At 47.6% G+C, this 22071-nt stretch overlaps 4 protein-coding genes and 1 long non-coding RNA gene across 5 annotated transcripts in view; 3 read left to right on the forward strand and 2 right to left on the reverse strand.

Moving 5' to 3' along the window:
• Positions 1–8686: 8686 nt before the first annotated feature.
• On the reverse strand, positions 8687–10024 carry LOC127331941 (peroxidase 2). Its single transcript, XM_051358176.2, has 2 exons — positions 9732–10024; positions 8687–9636 (listed from the first exon to the last, which is right to left on the reverse strand). Exons 1-2 carry the CDS (start codon positions 9948–9950, stop codon positions 8872–8874), a joined length of 984 nt encoding a protein of 327 aa, XP_051214136.1. The 5' UTR covers positions 9951–10024; the 3' UTR covers positions 8687–8871.
• Positions 8687–22071, reverse strand: part of LOC127329897 (peroxidase 2-like) — a 212230-nt gene continuing 198845 nt past the window's right edge. The window contains exon 3 of the mRNA XM_051356307.2: positions 8687–8780. The gene's annotated coding sequence lies outside the window, so the exon portion shown is untranslated. The remainder of the gene's footprint in view (positions 8781–22071) is intronic.
• Positions 14068–15169, forward strand: LOC127328401 (uncharacterized). The gene is made up of 2 exons (XM_071825317.1): positions 14068–15063; positions 15155–15169. The coding sequence occupies exons 1-2, from the start codon at positions 14068–14070 to the stop codon at positions 15167–15169; spliced, it is 1011 nt and encodes a 336-aa protein (XP_071681418.1).
• On the forward strand, positions 14602–17190 carry LOC127331942 (serine/threonine-protein phosphatase 7 long form homolog). Its single transcript, XM_051358177.2, has 4 exons — positions 14602–15894; positions 15972–16311; positions 16392–16817; positions 16885–17190. Exons 1-4 carry the CDS (start codon positions 15752–15754, stop codon positions 17188–17190), a joined length of 1215 nt encoding a protein of 404 aa, XP_051214137.2. The 5' UTR covers positions 14602–15751.
• Positions 17551–18475, forward strand: LOC127331946 (uncharacterized). The gene is made up of 2 exons (XR_011751554.1): positions 17551–18019; positions 18107–18475. It is a non-coding gene; the product is annotated as an uncharacterized lncRNA (long non-coding RNA).

Here is a 22071-nt window from a genome sequence, read left to right on the forward strand (position 1 = left end):
TAAATAAATGCGGAATACTTTCACAATTGACACCGCCGGGAACAACACAACGTAACGGTGTGTCCGAACGTCGTAATCGAACTCTCTTAGATATGGTTCGTTCTATGATGTCTCTTACTGATTTGCCGTTATCATTTTGGAGTTATGCATTAGAGACAGCCGCATTCACTTTAAAATAGAGCACCATCAAAATCCGTTGAAACGACACCGTATGAATTATGGTTTAACAAGAAACCTAAGCTGTCGTTCCTTAAAGTTTGGGGTTGCGAAGCCTATGTAAAGAAGTTACAACCGGACAAGCTAGAACCCAAAGCGGAGAAATGCGTCTTCATAGGATACCCTAAGGAAACTATAGGGTACACTTTCTATCACAGATCCGAAGGCAAAATCTTTGTTGCTAAGAACGGAACCTTTCTTGAGAAAGAATTTCTCACTAAAGAAGTGACTGGAAGAAAAGTAGAACTCGATGAGATTGATGAATCTTCACTAGTTGATCAGAGTAGCGCAGTACCGGAAGTTGTTCCTATGCCGCCTACACCAACAACAGAGGAAGCTAATGATAATGATCATGAAACTTCAAACGAGATAGCTACTGAACCTCGCAGATCAACAAGGGAACGTGCCACTCCTGATTGGTATGATCCTTGTCTAAATGTCATGATTGTGGACAACAATGATGAGGACCCTGCGACGTATGAAGAAGCGATGATGAGCCCAGATTCCAACAAATGGCAAGAAGCCATGAAATCCGAAATGGGATCCATGTATGATAACAAAGTATGGACTTTGGTAGACTTACCTGATAGCCGAAAGGCTGTCGAGAATAAATGGATCTTCAAGAGAAAAACAGATGCTGATGGTAATATTACTGTCTATAAAGCTCGACTTGTCGCAAAGGGTTTTCGACAAATTCAAGGTGTTGACTACGATGAGACTTTCTCACCTGTAGCGAAGCTAAAATCTGTGAGGATTTTGTTAACAATAGCTGCATTTTTCGATTATGAGATTTGGCAGATGGATGTCAAAACGGCGTTCCTTAATGGAGACATTGAGGAAGAGATGTATATGGTACAACCCAAAGGTTTTGTCGATCCTAAAAATGCTGACAAAGTATGCAAACTTCAGCGTTCAATTTATGGACTGAAGCAAGCATCGAGAAGTTGGAACCGACGCTTTGATAAAGTGATCAAAGACTTCGGGTTTATACAGTGTCATGGAGAGGCTTGTATTTACAAGAAAGTGAGTGGGAGCTCTGTAGCATTCCTGATATTATATGTAGATGACATATTGTTGATTGGAAATGATATAGAACTATTAAGCAGTGTAAAAGGTTATTTGAATAATAGTTTTTCAATGAAAGACCTTGGTGAAGCATCGTATATATTAGGCATCAAGATTTATAGAGATAGATCAAGACGCCTAATAGGGCTATCACAAAGTACATACCTGGACAAGATTCTAAAGAAGTTTAGAATGGACGAAAGTAAGAAAGGATTTTTACCTATGTTACCAGGCAAGGTCTTGAGTAAGACTCAAGGACCGGCTACGACAGAAGAAAGAGAAAGGATGAGTCAGATCCCCTATGCCTCGGCAGTAGGCTCTATCATGTATGCCATGCTATGTACTAGACCGGATATAGCACATGCTGTCAGTTTGACTAGCAGATATCAAAGTGATCCAGGAATGGAACACTGGACAGCGGTCAAGAATATCCTGAAGTACTTGAAAAGAACCAAGGATATGTTTCTTTGTTATGGAGGTGACCAAGAGCTCGTTGTAACCAGTTACACCGATGCAAGTTGGAACACCGATCCCGATGACTCTAAGTCACAAATGGGTACGTGTTTATATTGAATGGTGCTGCGATGGTGGGCAAGCTCAAAGCAGTGCACGGTGGCAAAGTCTTCAACAGAATCGGAGTACATAGCGGCTTCAGAGGCTTCATCAGAAGCGGTATGGATGAAGAGGTTCATTGTAGAGCTCGGTGTGGTTCCTAGTGCATTGGACCCATTAGTCATCTACTGTGACAACATGGGTGCCATCGCCAATGCACAAGAACCAAGGTCACACAAGAGGCTGAAGCATATCAAGCTGCATTTTCATTCGATTCGCGAGTACATCGAAGATGGAGAAGTAAAGATTTGCAAAGTACACACTGATCTGAATGTAGCAGATCCGTTGACTAAAGCTCTCCCTAGGGCAAAGCATGACCAACACCAAAGTGCCATGGGTGTTAGGTACCTTACAATGTAATCTAGATTATTGACTCTAGTGCAAGTGGGAGACTGTTGGAGATATGCCCAAGAGGCAATAATAAAAGTGGTTATTATATATCTTTATGTTTATGATGAATGTTTATATACCATGCTATAATTGTATTAACCGAAACATTGATACATGTGTGATATGTAAACAACAAAGAGTCCCTAGTATGCCTCTTAACTAGCTTGTTGATTAATGGATGATTAGTTTCATAATCATGAACATTGGATGTTATTAATAACAAGGTTATATCATTATATGAATGATGTAATGGACACACCCAATTAAGCGTAGCATAAGATCTCGTCATTAAGTTATTTGCTATAAGCTTTCGATACATAGTTACCTAGTCCTTATGACCATGAGATCATGTAAGTCACTTATACCGGAAAGGTACTTTGATTACACCAAACACCACTGCGTAAATGGGTGGTTATAAAGGTGGGATTAAGTATCCGGAAAGTATGAGTTGAGGCATATGGATCAACAGTGGGATTTGTCCATCCCGATGAAGGATAGATATACTCTGGGCCCTCTCGGTGGAATGTCGTCTAATGTCTTGCAAGCATATGAATAAGTTCATAAGAGACCACATACCACGGTACGAGTAAAGAGTACTTGTCAGGAGACGAGGTTGAACAAGGTATAGAGTGATACCGAAGATCAAACCTCGAACAAGTAAAATATCGCGTGACAAAGGGAATTGGTATTGTATGTGAATGGTTCATTCGATCACTAAAGTCATCGTTGAATATGTGGGAGCCATTATGGATCTCCAGATCCCGCTATTGGTTATTGGTCGGAGTGAGTACTCAATCATGTCCGCATAGTTCACGAACCGTAGGGTGACACACTTAAAGTTGGATGTTGAAATGGTAGAACTTGAATAAGGAATGGAGTTCGAATATTTGTTCGGAGTCCCGGATGAGATCCCGGACATCACGAGGAGTTCCGGAATGGTCCGGAGAATAAGATTCATATATAGGATGTCATTTTATGTGAATTAAAATGATGCGGAAGGTTCTATGGAAGGTTCTAGAAGGTTCTAGAAAAGTCTGGAAGAAACCACCAAGGAAGGTGGAGTCCACATGGGACTCCACCTCCATGGCCGGCCAACCCTAGTGGGGGTGGAGTCCCAAGTGGACTCCCCCTTAGGGGGCCGGCCACCCCCCCCTCATATGGGAGGTGGAACTCCCACCTCTAGTGGGAGTCCTAGCTTGGGTAGGTTTCCCCACCATATGGAAGGTTTTTGGTTCGGGTCTTATTCGAAGACTTGGAGACCAACACTTGGGGTTCCACCTATATAATGAGGGGCCAAGGGGAGGGGGCCGGTCACCCAAGAACCACAAGGTGGCCGCACCCCTATAGTGGCCGGCGCCCCCTCTCCCCAAACCCTAGCGGCCTCTCTCCTCCACCACGTCCCGCACGCTTAGCGAAGCTCCGCCGGACTTCTCCACCACCACCGACACCACGCCGTCGTGCTGTCGGATTCAAGAGGAGCTACTACTTCCGCTGCCCGCTGGAACGGGGAGGTGGACGTCGTCTTCATCAACAACCGAACGTGTGACCGAGTACGGAGGTGCTGCCCGTTCGTGGCGCCGGAAGCGATCGTGATCAAGATCTTCTACGCGCTTTTGCAAGCGGCAAGTGAACGTCTACCGCAGAAACAAGAGCCTCATCTTGTAGGTTTTGGAATCTCTTCAAGGGTGAGACTCGATACCCCCTCGTTGCTACCGTCTTCTAGATTGCATCTTGGCTTGGATTGCGTGTTCGCGGTAGGAAAATTTTTGTTTTCTATGCAACGTTATCCTACAGTGTCATGCTTGGGCATGGTGATCATGGCAAGGTTGGGTCACTTCATTGAGGTGCTTTTAGGGTACATGTGTACTATCAAGGACGACAATAGAGAGAGGGTGAGAAAAGTGAAAAGTGGTTGAAAAAGTGGTTTGTACTTTTATTCTACACTATGTGTACTTCTCATGTGACAAGCAAAGGTCTCTATTGTGTTGAATTTTGGCCAAAAACTTTCATGGATGTGTTCTATATAATGTTGGGTAACAAAGTGTGGCATTAGTTTGAAATTTGGAAAGGTTTGGTGAAATTTCTAAAAAGGGTGGGAATCTAGAATCTGTTTCAACATGGCATATTGGCTTGACTATTTTGAGCAATAGAAAAAGATCTGGTCAAAGTGGTCAACATCCAAAGTGTTTATCTTGATGAAATCTTGGATGAGGTGCAAAGAGTTGGGGGTGTTTGGTTTAGAAAACTCTTAATCCAGGGGCTCAAAGTGGGCATCATGAGATAAATGGCAGATTTGACCATTATGTCATGTGAGCTCAAATTGAATTCTAATTTGATTTGATTTGAGTTTCTTTGATTCCAAATGTGTTATTAAGTGTTTAGAAACATTATTAAACCATTGGCACAAGTCAAATTGGCCTAGGTTAAGTATTTTCAAAAATGGCCATAAGCCATATGTGAGGGTTTTTGCAATTTTCTATTTTCTTTCTTATCTTCTTCTTTGCTCCACTTTGTGATCTCAAACTATCAAAGGTAGGGTTTTAGCATCCTTCCTAGGCACACACCAATCATCATGGCAAAAACACAAGAATTAAGTATGAGCACTATACATAGCACAATATGCAAATAAAAGTTTTTGTTGGCTCCAACTTTTGAAAAAGGAAAATTTCTTTTTCTTCTTTGTTTGGAAAATTTGGGATGTTACAGGTACTTACCCGGTGGATGATATCTCTTTTCTTCTTTTTCCGGATGCACCCCCTGCAGTCCCTTCTCCTCCCACTCCTAGTTCTGATGCGCCCCTTCGACTTCGGCACCATCCTCTCCTCCGTCTAGTTCCCCTAGTACTCCCCGTTCTCCGGCTTCGGATCCTTCCAATGCTGTCCCTTCTTCCTATTCTTCTGGTGAGTTGTCTTCTGCCGATGAGCATCCTCCTTCACGGCCTGTTCGTCATCGTCGTGCTCCAGCCTGTTACTCTCCTAGTCAGTATGGTCTCTCTGTCGTTTCCAAGTCGACTTCTTATCGGGATGCCGAGCGTCATCCTGAATGGCAGCTGGCCATGGCTGAGGAGGTCGCTACGCTTGGCACTTGGGATCTTGTTTCTCCCCCTTCTGGTGTTCATCCTATCACGTGTAAGTGGGTCTATAAAATTAAGACCCGCTCTGATGGATCTCTTGAGCGCTATAAAGCGTGTCTTGTGGCTCGTGGCTTTCAGCAGGAGCACGAACGTGACTATGATGAGACTTTTTTCCCTTGTGGCTCATATGACCACTGTGCGTACTCTCCTTGTTGTTGCTTCTGTTCGACGCTGGTCTGTGTCCCAGTGATACGTCTCAAACGTATCTATAATTTCTTACGTTCCATGCTACTTTTATGACGATACTCACATGTTTTATACCCACTTTATGTCATTATTATGCATTTTCCGGCACTAACCTATTGACGAGATGCCGAAGAGCCAGTTGTTGTTTTCTGCTGTTTTTGGTTTCAGAAATCCTACAAAGGAAATATTCTCGGAATTGGACGAAATCAACGCCCAGGGTCTTATTTTTCCACGAAGCTTCCAGAAGACCGAAGGAGTTACGAAGTGGGGCCACGAGGCGCCGCCACGCCAGGGCCGCGCGGCCAGGGCTAGGCCCGCGCCGCCCTGTTGTGTGGGGCCCTCGTGTCGCCCCTAAACCTACCCTTCCGCCTACTTAAAGCATTCGTCGCGAAAACCCCAGTACCGAGAGCCACGATACGGAAAACCTTCCAGAGACGCCGCCGCCGCCAATCCCATCTCGGGGGATTCAGGAGATCGCCTCCGGCACCCTTCCGGAGAGGGGAATCATCTCCCGGAGGACTCTACATCGCCATGATCGCCTCCGGACTGATGTGTGAGTAGTTCACCCCTGGACTATGGGTCCATATCAGTAGCTAGATGGTTGTCTTCTCCTCTTGTGCTATCATGTTAGATCTTGTGAGCTGCCTATCATGATCAAGATCATCTATTTGTAATGCTACATGTTGTGTTTGTTGGGATCCGATGAATATGGAATACTATGTCAAGTTGATTATCAATCTATCATATATGTGTTGTTTATGATCTTGCATGCTCTCCGTTGCTAGTAGAGGCTCTGGCCAAGTCGATACTTGTGACTCCAAGAGGGAGTATTTATGCTCGATAGTGGGTTCATGCCTCCATTAAATCTGGGACAATGACAGAAAGTTCTAAGGTTGTGGATGTGATGTTGCCACTAGGGGTAAAACATCAATGCTTTGTCTAAGGATATTTGGGTTGATTACATTACGCACCATACTTAATGCAATTGTCTGTTGTTTGCAACTTAATACTGGAAGGGGTGCGGATGCTAACCCGAAGGTGGACTTTTTAGGCATAGATGCATGCTGGATAGCGGTCTATGTACTTTGTCGTAACGCCCGATTGAATCTCACTTTACTCATCATGATATGTATGTGCATTGTTATGCCCTCTTTATTTGTCAATTGCCCAACTGTAATTTGTTCACCCAACATGCTATTTCTTATTAGAGAGACACCACTAGTGAACTGTGGACCCCGGTCCAATACTTTTACATCCGAATACAATCTACTGCAAACATTGTTCTTTACTGTTCTTCGCATACAAAAATCATTTTCCACACCATACGATTAATCCTTTGTTTACAGCAAGCCGGTGAGATTGATAACCTCACTGTTAAGTTGGGGCAAAGTATTTTGATTGTGTTGTGCAGGTTCCACGTTGGCGCCGGAATCCCTGGTGTTACGCCGCACTACACTCCGCCACCAACAACCTTCACGTGTTCCTTGACTCCTACTGGTTCGATAAACCTTGGTTTCTTACTGAGGGAAACTTGCTGCTGTACGCATCACACCTTCCACTTGGAGTTCCCAACGGGCGTGTGTTTTACGCGTCAACACCCAGCTTGATGATCAGAATGCTTTTCTTAACGGCGAGTTGAGTGAGGAGGTTTACATGCAGCCTCCTCCTGGGTATTCTGTTCCCGATGGGATGGTTTGTCGTCTTAGATGTTCTCTCCATGGTCTGAAATAGGCCCCTCGTGCCTGGTTTGAGCGCTTCGCCTCTGTGGTGACTGCTGCTGGTTTCTCTCCTAGTTTTCATGATCCAGCACTTTTCGTTCACACTTCTCCTCGTGGATGCACTCTTCTTCTTCTCTATGTTGATGATATGATCATTACTGGTGATGATCCTGAGTATATTGCCATTGTCAAGGCTCGTCTTCGAGATCAGTTTTTTATGACTGATCTTGGTCCTCTTCGCTATTTTCTTGGCATTGAGATTTCTTCCACTTCTCATGGCTTTTCTATCTCTCAGGAAAAGTACATTCAGGATCTTCTTGCTCATGCTGCTCTTGGGGATGAGCGCACGGTTGATACTGCTATGGACCTTAATGTTAAGCTTCCTCCTACTGATGGTGATCCTCTTCCTGATCCCACCCGTTATCGTCATCTTGTTGGGAGTCTTGTTTATCTTGTTGTCACTCGTTCTGATATTTCTTATCCTGTTCATATTCTGAGTCAGTTTGTCTCAGCTCCTACCGTTGTTCACTACAATCATCTCCTCCGTGTTCTTCGTTATCTTCGTGGCACGATCACTCGTCGCCTTTTCTTTCCTCATTCCAGCTCTCTCCAGCTCCAGTGCTACTCGGATGCTACGTGGGCGAATGATCCCGCGGATCGTCGTTCACTTTCTGCTTACTGTGTGTTTCTTGGTGGTTCGCTTGTTGCTTGGAAGACGAAGAAACATGTAGCGGTTTCCCGTTTGAGTGTTGAGGCTGAGTTGCGGGCTATGGCTTTGTTGATTGCTGAGGTGACCTGGTTACGGTGGTTGCTTGCAGATTTTTGGGTCTCTGTTACGACACCCACTTCACTTTTGCCTGACAGTACATGTGCTATCAGTATTACACGTGATCCGGTCAAGCATGAGCTGACTAAGCATATTGGTGTTGATGCTTTTTATACACGTGCTCAGGTGCAGGATGAGGTTGTTGCGGTTCATTATGTGCCTTCAGATTTGCAGTTGGCGGATTTCTTTACAAGGCACAAACTCGAGCGCAGCATGACTTCTTACTCTCCAAACTCAGTGTTGTGGATCCACCATAAGTTTGAGGGGAGATGTTAGATCTATATATCTGTATATTGTAGTTTCCCCATATGTTAGGAGGCTTCCTGCATATTTGCACCTGTACATGTACTATATATTGTGGCGTTTGGCCCCTGGTAATACAACAAGTATATTGCCCTAACAATCTGTATTCGTACTTTTGTGACTATCTGACGAGATGCTAGTACTCCTAAAACCCCACATACAGTACATTGGATCACAAAAGTATATTTTCCTGGACAAGCCGAAAACTGAAAACCCTTTATTCACTCACGTGTCACCTATTACAAAAACACAATTCTATGAACATAGCATTACAACATGATCAGCTGAATGCACCAATAGAGGTGAAACAACATGTCCCAAGGAAACTAATAGCAAATTAAATGCAACGAATGAATTACTATAAGTACAGCGAGTGCACACACATTCAAATGTAACTGCAGATTCGTGAACACCCAGCAAACCTAATTGTTGACAACCCTGCAGTTCTTTCTGATCTCGCCGTTGGCAGCGGTCTTGAGCTCGATAGCTGACATCTTGACCATCGCCCTTTCGAACTTCTTTTCCCACACCTCGGGGAACAAAGCGTTCTGATACACCTTCCTCGCCGACAGGGGCGATGTTACCAGCGCCGCGTCAGAGGTGAAGAGAACATTGCGTTTCCGTATGTTCTTGTAGTACTGGTTGTCCAATAGGTTTGGTGTCACCATGTCCTGATCCACCGTGGGGTCATTAGTGAAATTTGGGCTCACGGGGCACTTGCTCTGCAGCAGGGTGGAGAGAGCAGGGTTGATGGTGGAGGGGTTCGGGGGGAGGCGGTCGGTGAAGGAGGAGCAGTGCGAGAGGCCGATGGAGTGCGCGCCGGAGAGCACCACGAGGTCGTCCTCGTTCATGTTCTTGGCCTTGAAGCTGGCGACGAGCTGCGAGTGGTTGAAGAATGGCGGGGGTAGGAAGGCGAACGTGTCGGTCTCGAGCGAGATGCTCCCGTCGAACCGCCCCGATGGAATTTGGTAGTTGATGCGGTAGTTGCTGAGGAAGTAGGCGGAGTCGCGGGCCGCGAACGCGATAACGTCGGCGCAGGAGACGACTCCTGGGCAGAACCTCTCGAGCGCCGCCTTAGCGTCGTCGATCACCTCGAAGCCGCGCAGGCTGGGGAAGTTGGGCGCGCCGAGCTTCTCCGGCCGAGGGTTCGCCGCCGTCGGGTCCAGCAGCACCGACGCGTCACAGCCCTGCAATGCGCATGCATACATGGGCAACGTCAACCACGTATTCGATCTTCGATGTTTTACAGCACATGCATGAGCAAGCCATTAGGAGCACGTACCTGAACGAAGCAGTCGTGGAAGGCCATGCGGATGATGCCGGCGCCGAGGCCGGGGTTCTGTTTGAGGGCCTTGCCGACGACCCCCTTAACGATATACTCCGCCGCCGGGCACTTCTTTTGGTAGTACCCGACCCTCAGCCGAGGTGCCGCCACCGCACCCTGCCATGTCGCCGCCAAGAGCAGCGCACACGACACCAAGATCGCAACCCTGCTAGCCATCTTTGAGGTCGAAGCACTTGACCTGGCCGCTTGGCAAGCAGGAGACTGGAAGTGGAAACTTGAGTGTGGTTGAGGTGTGAAGATGCAGCAGCTCTGCACGTCTATTTGTACACCCGGTTCGGAGTCGATGTGAGGGTTGGGACTTGGTTAGAGGAATTGGCAGGGTTTGTCTTGTCTGCATTACTTAATCAGGAAACTCGTGTTCTCTAGGGGTGCGGGGAACATGCTAACACAACTCAGCAAGCATCTGATCTGAACTCCGGAGCGCTGACCCTGAGGAGTATTGAACGTATAGGCATGTGGAATGTCCACATCTGTCAGGCCTAGGAGTCCGGGAAGGAAGAGTGGGGTTTTAGATCAGATGCTTGGAGGGCAGGGTGGATGGATAACCTTCTTTCCCAAGTAGGGTCTATAGTTAACACATTAACTGGGTCTGAACCATTAATTAATCTCTGAATCTGTCTGAACTTCTAACTTGTTTTACGGCTACAAGGGAGAATGTCAGTCTAGCTGGCTGATCAAAACATATCACTATGTTTACTTACTGTTCGGCGCCACATATGCCACTAGAATATGCTAAACCAACAACCGTTAGTTCCCAACTACGAACACGGTGTCAACGTTTCGATCGTTTCACCAGGGCATCGCAGTCACGGCGAATTCGCTTGACATGGGTGGTGGTATACGCAGTGCGGCAACGGCAAATATATGCAGCACCACGGAGCTCCGAAGTCCACAGAGTGACAAAGAACAAGTCCTCTGTCTGACCTGAGTATTGAACAGCTAGCTAGCAACTCCGCAAATGCAAGCCCCTTCTTCCGGACGAACAGTTTTCTTCCCGCGGAATAAAAGAGAGAAAACGGGAAGAAATGAAAGTCAATATAGATCGATGCGTGTATGGTGCCAGCCAGAAGCTAGCTAAATTGTTAATGGACTAGTTGATCTTGTTTCTGTTTTGCAACTTGGACTGCGAGATCTGAACGTTCCATCTTGCTGCATGGCGTACCAACCGGTGGTTCGGTCGCTATACGGATGTGATCTTAGTGAGATTATAATGGCATTATTGTCGGCTTTGAATAGCCATCTCTCGCCGGATCTCTATGATGCGAGCAATTCTCTTCATGAACTGTACTGTACATCGCATACACATACCGCTAGCTACTCCTGCTCATTTGTTCATTCGTCAGGTGGAAATTCTTCCTAACCCTCGAAGTTCATTAAGCGGATTTTGTCTTAAATTGATCCCCCAACTTTTCCAGTATTTGTCGAGCATTTTCAACTCGAGCTGAATGACTTCCGAGAAGTCTTTTGCTTTAACAGGCACGTACCAAAATTTGCTACTTTCTCTAGGCTAGTACCATCAAATAACCACCCAATTTCAACCCAGAGTATCTATGTTTCTTTTCGATCTTTTAAGGTACTATTTACTAGTATCATCAAATTTTACAACTTAGGATCAGCAAGGAGCCGCAGCAATGGGAAGCTGCGCCCGCTCTAGGGAGCAGGGGTGGATCCAGGGCCCAGGCCACTAGGGCCATGGCCCGGGACAGCGCGACAAGAAGGCTTCATTGTAACTCTATAGGACACTACTAGGAAAATTGTCCGTGCGTTGCACCGGGAGGACGTAAAAAACTGCGCCGTGAAAGGCAAGTATTTTTTTATTTTTATTTGTTCGCAATTCCGAACTAATAAACCAATTAAATCTAATTGATGTAAACATAATCTATTATCTATACCTACTAATAAAGGAAGTAAGGTTTCTCCCCAAAATTTTCGTCCGTTTTTGAATTACCCTTTGTTTTCAGTTGAATTTACAGGTAATGCCACCCCTTATGTAAAATACCGGTTCGCTTCCTGTACGCATAAACGAGCTCGCTCGCACGTGATCATCCCCATCGCTTGGTTGACTTGGTCTAGCAGCCCAAACATTCCCTACCGAGCACTAGAAAGGCCGCGTGCATGGGCCAGCTTTGGCGAATTTTTTTTAAATAATACACTTTTTAATATTAATTGCAGAAATAATATTCGTTTTTGGCTTATTTCAGAAATAATACACCGTCGGGGTCCGCTAACCCGAATTTACAAAATCGGGTTTGAGTAGCCCGAGACGAGGCGAATCTGCCGTGTCAGGCCAAATTCGGGTTGCTCGTCCCCGAAGCGTGGCTGTCGGCCACCGAAGGCCTGTGTCGGCCTGTCCCCTGGCCGCGGCATCGTGTCGGGGAGAGGAATCCCGATGCGGCAATTTCGGGTGGGGCGACCCCGAGTCGCGCGATTCGGGCGCACTGACCCCGAAGCGCGGCAGATAAAATTCGCACGCAGCGCTGCTCGACCATCTTCTTCCTCCTCCAGCTTGCTGCTCTCTGTCTCTCTCTCTCTCGTTAGCTCTCAGTCCAGCACCATTTTTCCTCGTTTGTGAGCGATTTATCCAGCCATTCGTTGTAGTTTCACCACCAAATGCTGTAGAATTAGCTGATCTATAGATGGGTTAGTTTTTGAGGCGTTTTGGTGGAGGTGTTGTTGGTGTTGGTGGAGCTGTTGGTGGTGGTGGAGCTGGTGGAGGTGGTGCTGCTTCGTGGTGCTGCTATTGCTGCGTGGTGGTGCAGCTGTTGCGGGGTGGAGGAGCTGAGCTGCTGACGGAGGTGTTTGGCACGCTTCAAGGGTAAACCCTAATCCCTGATATTAGATGGTGTAATCATAATGCATGTTACGTTCGTTAGCTTCAGGTAGAAAGTATTTATTTAGGACTGCAGGTGCTAGATTTTTATTTATTTTAGAGTGTAGGTGCTAGATTTTTTTGACAAGTATGTAATTTTTATAGGTGAGCAGATATGTCAGATAGATTAAAATTCGTTGTTTACTTCGGTCATGGCACGGTCCGAACAACTCCGATGGGAGCTGATCTGAGCGAGTTTCAGTACGAGGAGTTGCATCTGACAAACCCAAAAACATGGCGAGTTAGTCAGTTGAAGGAGTGGTTGACCGTGAATTTCGGGCTTAATCCCGAAGCATACACTGTTGGTGTGCATGCTTTGTGGAGTAGCTCCGATACCCAGATTTTACGGCGGTTGAAGCCGATTGAGCGGACCTCTCGGTGGGTGCACTGGTTGGAAGCGTGCGGCGCGAGGGAACTCACCCCATCGCCTTAATGCTTCCCGAGGCGAAGGTGGTGAATTTCCAAGAAGGCGAGGGTGCATTCCATCCAGGACGAGCAGTCAAAGTTCGGATCTTGGCGGCAGCGATTTCCAATCCGGGCGGAGTAGCCATGCGGCAGGTGGTCATGACGATGCGTTGAGCTTGAAAGCGTGGACGAAGAAGAAGAACAGATGCGAGAACATGATGGACGAGGAAGACGAGGATGGAGTGGACAATGAGGTTGACTCGAGATGAATCCGGTGGATCCGATACTTCAGATGATAACGAAGAGGCGGATCCGAGCCCCTCTTCTTGGAACCATGATGTGTCGGAGGCAAGGATAGTCGATGATCGGCACGATTCTGCCTGGGAGTCCAGCATGAACACCATCTCTGTTGGTGCTCGCTATGCTGACACGAGACATCTGCAGGAAGCAATCACTCAGTGGGCAATGAACACGCAAAGGGTATTCAGAACCACCGTTTCAAGTCAGAAATTCTTGACAGTGGTCTGCAGCGATGCTAGATGTCCATCAAGGGTGCATGGGTACTGTCCGAAGTATGACACAACATGGGTGGTGAGCGATTTCGTGCCGCACACATGTGTCCTTAAGAGTATGTTGAAGGATCACCGAAACCTTACATCCACTCTTATTGCTCGCCTGTTCTACAAGGAGATTGTAGAGAATACAGCAATGGGGGTTAAAGCCATCCAGAGAAGAGTTCACCTTCATTATAAGTATGTAATTGAATATGGCAAGGCATGGAGGGCTAAGCAGACGGCCTTTGGAGAACAGATTCGGGACCTTCTATGATGCTTATGACGGTGTCGTCCGTCTCCTGCAGACATTGAAGGACCGGAATCCGGCACCCATGTGGACATACAAGACTTTGTGATACCTGAGTTCCCTAATGTCGGGGTTCTCGCACAGGTGTTTTTCGCATTCAGCATATGCATCGAGGCTTTCATGCACTGTCGTCCGGTGATGTGTGTAGATGGAACTTTTCTAACTGGGAGGTACAAGGGACAGATTCTGACAGCAATTGGAGTGGATGGCAACAATCGATGTGTGCCTCTCGCATTTGCATTTGTTGAGAGCGAGAACACTGCTAGCTGGTTATGGTTCTTCAGGCAGTTAAAAAAATCGATAGTGAAAGATCGCGAAAATGTGTGCGTGCTACATGACAGGCATGCAGGTATACTTGCGGCTATCAAGACTCTGGTAGAAGCCGGACCTGATGAAGAGACGCCATGGCAGGATATGCAGAGTAGGTGGTGCATGCGCCACCTGGGGGCCAATTTCTTCTCGCAGTTTAGGAGCAAGGGTCTTATGAATCTGTTCAAGAAGTTGTGCAAGCAGAATCAAGAATGCAAGTACACTTTTCTCCGCGGCAAGCTGGATGAGTTCACTAAGGACCATGTGCGGGACAGGTTAGCCGCCCGAGCTGCATTAGTAGCAGCTCATGCAGCAGCTGTGTACACAGGTACACAGGTTCCAGTAGGTCCCGAGCCAGATCCTATTGGGCTATGTGACCTGCCTGGATTTGACCCACCCAATACTAGAAGGAGGCCTGGACGACGGATTAAAAATTTTGCAGAGTGGATAGAGCACGAGCCATTAGAAAGGTGGTCTTTGCTGCATGACACACATGGAGCTAGGTATGGTGTGATGACTACCAACCTAGCTGAGTCATACAACTTCGTGCTTAGGGGAAATAGGGCATTGCCGCTGACAGCCCTTGTGGAGGGTATTTTATATGGCACTATGAATTATTTCAAAGAGAGACGGGAGTTGGCTTTGAAGCATATGCTTGAGAATCCAAACACTCCTTACTGTAAGGCCATTATGGAATATATGGATGTCAAGATGGAGAAGGGTATGTCACACACTGTTCTGGCCATCGGTAATCAGGAAAGGAGGTTTGAGGTGCGCTTACCAACCGACAAGTTTGGTTGTGTGAATGCGGTGAGAACACATGAGGTCAGAATTGGAAATGAAGAATGGCCATCGTGTGCCTGCACATGCAACAAACCGAGGTTGCTTCACCTTCCATGCTCCCATGTGCTGGCAGCTACCAGACAACTAGGGCTGGACTCAATCTCTTTCGTCTCTCCATATTACGCGAAAGAGGCTGTGCTGCACACCTGGACCGGCGAGATGGTCGGATACAGAGTTGTGGGAAATTTTACTACGGTGATACCAAATGAAAGGCGGTACATCCCTGACCCAAGGTTATTGCGTACAAACAGAGGTCGACGGGAGACAAGGCGCATTAGAAATGATATGGATGAAGCAGAAGCGGGTGGTCCAACTAGGCAATGTTTTCTCTGCAACCAATTTGGACACAGGGACCCCCTATGTCCCACTTTCTACCCAGCAGCTGCAGCGGCGGCGGCTAACCGAGGAAGGCGAGGCAACCGAGGAAGGCGTGGGAGGGGAAGAACTAGAGGGAGACAGTAGAAAATTTGTAATATTTATAAACTATGCTTAAGTTGTAGTACGTGTGAACCATATTAGTCTGAACAATGGTACAATTTGTAATATTTCTGAACTATGTTTTAATTTGAATTTTGTATGAACTATGCTTTAATTTGTAAACTTTGTGATCAATGGTTTAATTTGTATCATCTTTGAACAATGCAACAATTTTTGATATCTTTCTGCAGATATGGCGGCCCGCCCGTTGCTCGATCCAGTGATTGATCAGAAACATCGTGCATCGCACTTGGAGTCCGACCCGCAGAGCATCGACCCACTGCAGACCCGTACTCCAAAGAAGAACTGGATGATACACCCTCAGTGGGAAGACAGGTAGGTGTTTTAGCTTTAATTTGAAATTTACCTTCGAATTGGACCTTGCTTTACCTTTTTCATCATTTGTTTTGCAGGTTGAAGTGGGCTGGACTACTACCTTTCGCTCGATTAGTGGAGGCCCGAGAGAACGTTTCGCGTCTGAACTACGATGCTACTTTGATCACCTGCTTAGTGGATCGATGGAGGCCCGAGACCCACACCTTCCACTTTCGCTGGGGTGAGATGGCTCCTACTCTAGAGGACGTGTCTATGTTGCTGGGCCTTCCGTTGGCTGGTGAGCCCATCGGCCCATTGGAGGAACCCGTGGGATGGATGCACAGCATGGATGCACGTTTCGTTGGTGTTCGCGAGGGCGTTGGGCCTATCTCTTTTGAGGCTCACGGCCCTCGTCAGGCGTGGCTACACGAGTTCCAGGTTCGTAACAGTTTCATTTATTTTATCAAGCCTTAATTACCGCGTAATATGTAGTCCTAACATTGAATATTTCTTGACAGATCGAGCAGTTCGGATACCCCGATGTACCGATGACTGCGGCCCAGATCACTCGCAGCTTGGAGGCGTACCTCATGTGGCTACTCGGGAAGACGATGTTCACGGACAATCACGGGAACACGATCAGTGCGCGGTACATCCCTATAGCTCAGGAGATAGCAGAGGCCACAGAAGCAGAGGACATCACACAGAGGAGCTGGGGTTCTGCGGTCTTAGCCGCTACGTACCGAGGTATGTGTAAGGGTTGCCAGCTCACCTCGCATGGTTCTGGAATCGTTGGTTGCCCCCTCCTATTGCAGCTCTGGTCCTGGACGAGGTTTCCCGTCGGCCGCCCTGATATTGGTGCTAGGTCTTGGCCGCCAGACGAGTTGTATGACGCGGATCGCATCGACATGCCGACGTTTGGTTCTATATGGACATCGCGGAAGGTATACACACCTTGTTTATATTGTTATATAAAATGCAACACTAACATACTTATGTTATGTTATGCAGAGACATTTTGGGCATAATCAGCTGCGGAATTGCTACCCAGCATTCACAGAGCAGTTTGACCTACTACTGGAGAGCGATGTTAGTTGGGAGCCATACAGTGAGGACCACCGCGACGAGACATACCCAGGCGGTATATCGTTGATGTGTACCAGAGATTGGGCCTACTGGATGACGAAGGCGAAGATCATCTTCGATATCTTCGTGGAGGAGATGTCGCAGCAGAGGGTCATGAGACAGTTTGGAATGCGTCAGTTGATCGAGCCACCACCTCCCACAGTTCCACTACCACCACGCGTCCACGCGTGAGTACAATTTAATTTTACCATCAGTTATTACATCAATTGGACATTCATTGACGGATGGGTACAATTTAATTTTCAGGTACAACAGAAAAGGAGCGAACAAGACTGCTGTCGGATGGGTACAGCTCCTGGGTCCATACATCGCTGGTTGGGCCAATGCGCCGGCCGTGTCATGGGCCACTAGGGAGCCGTTTGATCTTCAGGAATTTCAGCAGTACTTGCGAGCGTACATGCCTAGGACACGACTTCGTCTGAGCCAGGCGTGTGACCCAGTTGAGATGGCTCCCTCGACACAGTGGGACACCTACCCTCGCCACTCCACTTCAGGCACTCGGCATCACGCGATGAAGTCAACTATATTTTTTCTACATTTTGCCAACACTTTACTAATTTGAGCTCACAATTGTAGGCCGTGTTGACGGCGGAGCTGCAAGATGACGCCGCCCAGTATGAACGGTCGCTCTCCGCCGGCCCACTTCTTGGACGGTATGAGCACCACGCCTCCTTTGCACAGCGTCTTCAGGAGAAACTACGTCGTATCTACGCGACTATCACATGCACCCGATCTTCGGATGTTGTCGAGTACCGAGCAGCACAGCGGCCACCTCGCCCCTCTTTGCAGGTGCATCAGCCGCGGCACGCCCCGCGCCCACGTATGGAGGTACCGCCGAGCCCGAGGCCACCATCTCCTAACCAGGCAGGAGGTTCTGGGTGGCAAAACCAGCAGCAGCAGGAGCCTACTTACGAGTATTGGCAGCGTGCCGGTTTCGGCATGGAGCAGCAATTTCCCATGCCTAACTTCGGGTGGTGTCCCCGTATGGATGAGCCAGAGGGTACGCAATTCATCACTATCCATATTAATTGTGCACCATGTGTGAATTTCCTCATGATCGACTAACGGTTTTTTTATCTAATCAAAGGTGAGGGACATATGTCGACGGGGTCCGGATCACGATCCTTCTGGTCCAGTGCTCACGATCAGGACGAAACACAGCAGAGCTATCAAGACTGGATTTCAAGTCAACAGCAAACTCCACCTCCAGATCCCACGCAGATACGATCGGCACGAGCAGGGGTACATGCTTCCTCCCCGACATCGCCAGCCACCTGTTCGTATGTACTCGCCGTCACCTTTTCAGGCTCGACCGCCACCGAGGCGAGGTGGAGGGAGGGGCCGTGGTCAGTGAGATGAGTACTATTTGTATGCACCATGTATGAGTACTATTTGTATGCACCATGTATGACTACTATTTGTATGCACCATGTATGACTACTATTTGTATGCACCATGTATGACTACTATTTGTATGCGCCATGTATGACTACTATTTCTATTTAACAAACATTTCATATTGAACTTCAAGCGATAATTAAGATACAACTTACTACTACAACATAACTCTCTGCTAACATATTAAATGGTACACCATCGCTACAACATACTACAAGATCCATGATTACTGATAACTAAAACACTAAGAACGCAGCACACCCTTTCCCTTGCCCTTCGACGATGCAGCTTTCATGGCCTTGGTGGTAGGCTCGAAGTCATCGTCTGAATCGACGACTGGCGGTGCAGCACTCTTGCCCTTTGAGGACTTGGCACTCTTGCCCTTCGACGATGCAGCATTCTTCGCCTTCGTGCTAGGCTCGAAGTCGTCGTCCGAGTCGATGACCGGTGGTGCAGCACTCTTCCCCTTCGAGGACTTGGCACTCTTGCCCTTCGACGATGCAGCTTTCTTCGCCTTGCTGCTAGGCTCAAAGATATCATCGTCGTCCTCACTCTCAACCGTCCACAGCCATGGAAAGTTGTAATCTCTTTCCCTATCTCGTTCATTCTTCCAAGTTAGTGACTTCCACTTCTCATTCAACCTGATAAGCTCACACCTTATCTCCCGTGGGCTGCAAGCAGGCATCTTCTTCAATGGCCACCCATAAGAATATTTCTCAAACTCCGTACCCACCTTACGGAGCAAGGCGTCGCTACTGATGAACTCCTCAAATGTGTCTACCTTACTCTCCCTCATCACTTTGCGGGCCTCGTCTAGAAGAGGTTTGGCCATGGATTCGGTGAAAAGATGGGGGGGATTCTTATATGGGGGATCCATCTTCCTGAGAGAATACACTGAAACAGAAGGAAACACTGGGGGGTTTTTATAGGCTAGAAGGGACGACTTTCGGCGGGAAAAGGTGAGCGGGAAAAACTGGCGGGAGATTAGGGCGGGAGTAAAAGGCGGGAAAAAAGTGAGCGGGAAAAATTGGCGGGAGATTACGGCGGGGGTAAAAGGCGGGAAAAAACTGAGCGGGAAAAATTAGGCGGGAAACAATAATACTAAAACATAAATGAAGATACATTGCAGCTGAAATAAAAATAGGATTTATCACTACAACGGAATTTAAGATACAACGACACTACAACGGAATTTAAGATACAACTGAAATTAAGATACATAGCCAATACGACACATCACACTACTTTCCCTGCGTCCACCGTGGCCATTTTCCAGACTTGTCGCCGCGTTCTTCTGCCGCTTGCGCTTCAGCAGCTCTTTCCCTTAGTCTCTTCCTTTCCGCTTCACGAGCCTCCCTGCGAACCTCTTCCTCTTCAAACCTACGTGCAGCCTCATCATCCATCCTCTTCTGATTCACCTCTCGGTTACGAGCTTGTTCCGCCCTTAGTTTCTGTATCTGCCTCTCTCGCTCTGCTTTCTCATTAGCACGAACCTTTTCCCAACGCTCCTCCTCAAAGAACGTTGCCCACGCACGGCGCTGTTTCTCCTCAACCTCCTCGCGCGCCCAATCCGGCTGCTCCGTGTCTATCCAGTGAAACCATTTGCATAGGGGCGGGGGAGACTACAACACAAACAGTAAGATTAAATCAAATTCACAAACAAATTTAAGCCAACATAAAATTATGTCGAAACATACCGGCGGCCTGGTGGACGACGAAGCTGAACTACGGGGTGGATCATGCTCATAGCTTGCACACATGAAAAATTTCATGCCGAACTGGTCGGAGAAATCCTCCACCTGCTTAACCTTAGCAACACGGCCGCACCAACAACGCTCATGATCACACCCGGGGGTAAACTTGCAGCCTTCGCCTTCACCGGCCTAAACTCCGGGTCAGAGCACGGCACACTCATGATGGCTAACAGTGAGCAAACAGCACAAAGATAGAGATACAAGAACTTGTGCAATCCAGAGTAGCGCTGCCTGCTTTTATAGGCTAAATTTCGACACCAGCGCGGGAGATGGTGGCTGCAAAAACTGGCGGGAGATGGTGGCGGCAACGATTGGCGGGAAGGGTGCCGGGAAGGAGTGGCGGCAAGGGCGGGCGGGAAACTGTGTGAACGCAAAAAGGCGGGAAAAATTGGTGCTCGGGTTGAACAATCCCGATTTATTGGAATCGGGTTCACCTGGCCCGATTAGCTAAAATCGGGTTTACCTACCCCGATTAATTGAAATCGGGTTCCACTACCCCGAGTTATATTTTATTGTCACGCCGCAGCAGAGCTATTCAAGAAATCGGGTTCCACTGCCCCGACTCTGCTAATTCGGGTTCGCCGACCCCGATTTTGCAAATTCGGGTTAGCGGACCCCGACGGTGTGTTATTTCTGAAATAAGCCAAAAACGAATATTATTTCTGGAATTAATATTAAAAAGTGTATTATTTAAAAAAAATTCGCCCAGCTTTGCATGTCTAGGCAAGGCACTTTTTCGTATGAGATGGTCAGTTTATTTTGGGCTTTGAAGTCAGGCCAATACACAATACGACATGCTGGACGAGTGGCGAATTTTTTTTAAATAATACACTTTTTAATATTAATTCCAGAAATAATATTCGTTTTCAGCTAATTTCAGAAATAATACACCGTCCGGGTGGGCGAACCCGAATTTACAAAATCGGGTTTGAGGAGCCCGAGACGAGGTGAATCTGCCGTGTCAGGCAAATTTCGGGGTGCTCCTCCCCGAAGCGTGGGTGTCGGCCACCGAAGGCCCGTGTCGGACTGTCCCCTGGACAGGAGCAGATGCTGTCGGGGCGGAGAATCCCGAGGCCGTAACTTCGGGCACGCTGAGCCCGAGTCGGGCAGGACGACCCCGAATCGAGGCGATATTAAATGCGTCGCGCGCGCTGCTGCCTCGCCCGAGCGCTCTGCCCTTCTTCTTCCTCCTTCAGCCTCAGCTCATCTGCTTTCTCTCTCTCGTTTGCTCTTTGGCCAGCAGCATTTTCTCTCATTGCTGAGCAATTTGTCCAGCCATTTGCTGTAGTTTGACCACCAAAAGCTGTAGAATCATCTGATCTATACATGGGTTAGATTTTGAAGCATTTTGGTGGAGGTGTTATTGGTGGTGGTGGTGGTGGAGGAGCTGGTGGTGGTGGTGGTGGTGGTGGAGGAGCTGCTGGTGGTGGTGGAGGAGCTGCTGGTGGTGGTGGAGGAGCTGCTGCTGGTGGACGAGCTGAGCTGCTGACGGAGGTGTTTGGCACGTTTTAAGGGTAAACCCTAATTCCTGATATTAGATCGTGTAATGATGCATGTTGCGTTCGTTAGCTTCGCAGATTAGTTACTGAAATATGTACCGGTAGAAAGTATTTATTTTAGAGTGTAGGTGCTAGATTTTTTTGACGAGTCTGTAATTTGTATAGGTGAGCAGATATGTCAGATAGAGTAAAATTCGTTGTTTACTTCGGTCATGGCACGGTCCGAACAACTCCGATGGGAGCTGATCTGAGCGAGTTTCAGTGTGAGGATTTGCATCTGACAAACCCAAAAACATGGCGAGTTAGTCAGTTGAAGGAGTGGTTGACCGTGAATTTCGGGCTTAATCCCGAAGCATACACTGTTGGTGTGCATGCTTTGTGGAGCAGCTCCAGTACCCAGA

The sequence above is a fragment of the Lolium perenne genome, chromosome 2, assembly GCF_019359855.2.
Source record: "Lolium perenne isolate Kyuss_39 chromosome 2, Kyuss_2.0, whole genome shotgun sequence".
Classification (NCBI taxonomy): domain Eukaryota; kingdom Viridiplantae; phylum Streptophyta; class Magnoliopsida; order Poales; family Poaceae; genus Lolium; species Lolium perenne.

Excerpts from the sequence above, each read along its gene's own strand:
- LOC127328401 (XM_071825317.1), top strand. The coding sequence starts at position 14,068 with ATGTGTGTAGATGGAACTTTTCTAACTGGGAGGTACAAGGGACAGATT.
- LOC127331942 (XM_051358177.2), top strand. The coding sequence starts at position 15,752 with ATGGCGGCCCGCCCGTTGCTCGATCCAGTGATTGATCAGAAACATCGT. Across the intron at positions 16,312-16,391 it reads CGTGGCTACACGAGTTCCAG|ATCGAGCAGTTCGGATACCC; the intron begins GTTCGTAACAGT and ends ATTTCTTGACAG. Across the intron at positions 16,818-16,884 it reads CTATATGGACATCGCGGAAG|AGACATTTTGGGCATAATCA; the intron begins GTATACACACCT and ends TATGTTATGCAG.
- LOC127331941 (XM_051358176.2), bottom strand. The coding sequence starts at position 9,950 with ATGGCTAGCAGGGTTGCGATCTTGGTGTCGTGTGCGCTGCTCTTGGCG. Across the intron at positions 9,637-9,731 it reads TCCACGACTGCTTCGTTCAG|GGCTGTGACGCGTCGGTGCT; the intron begins GTACGTGCTCCT and ends TGCGCATTGCAG.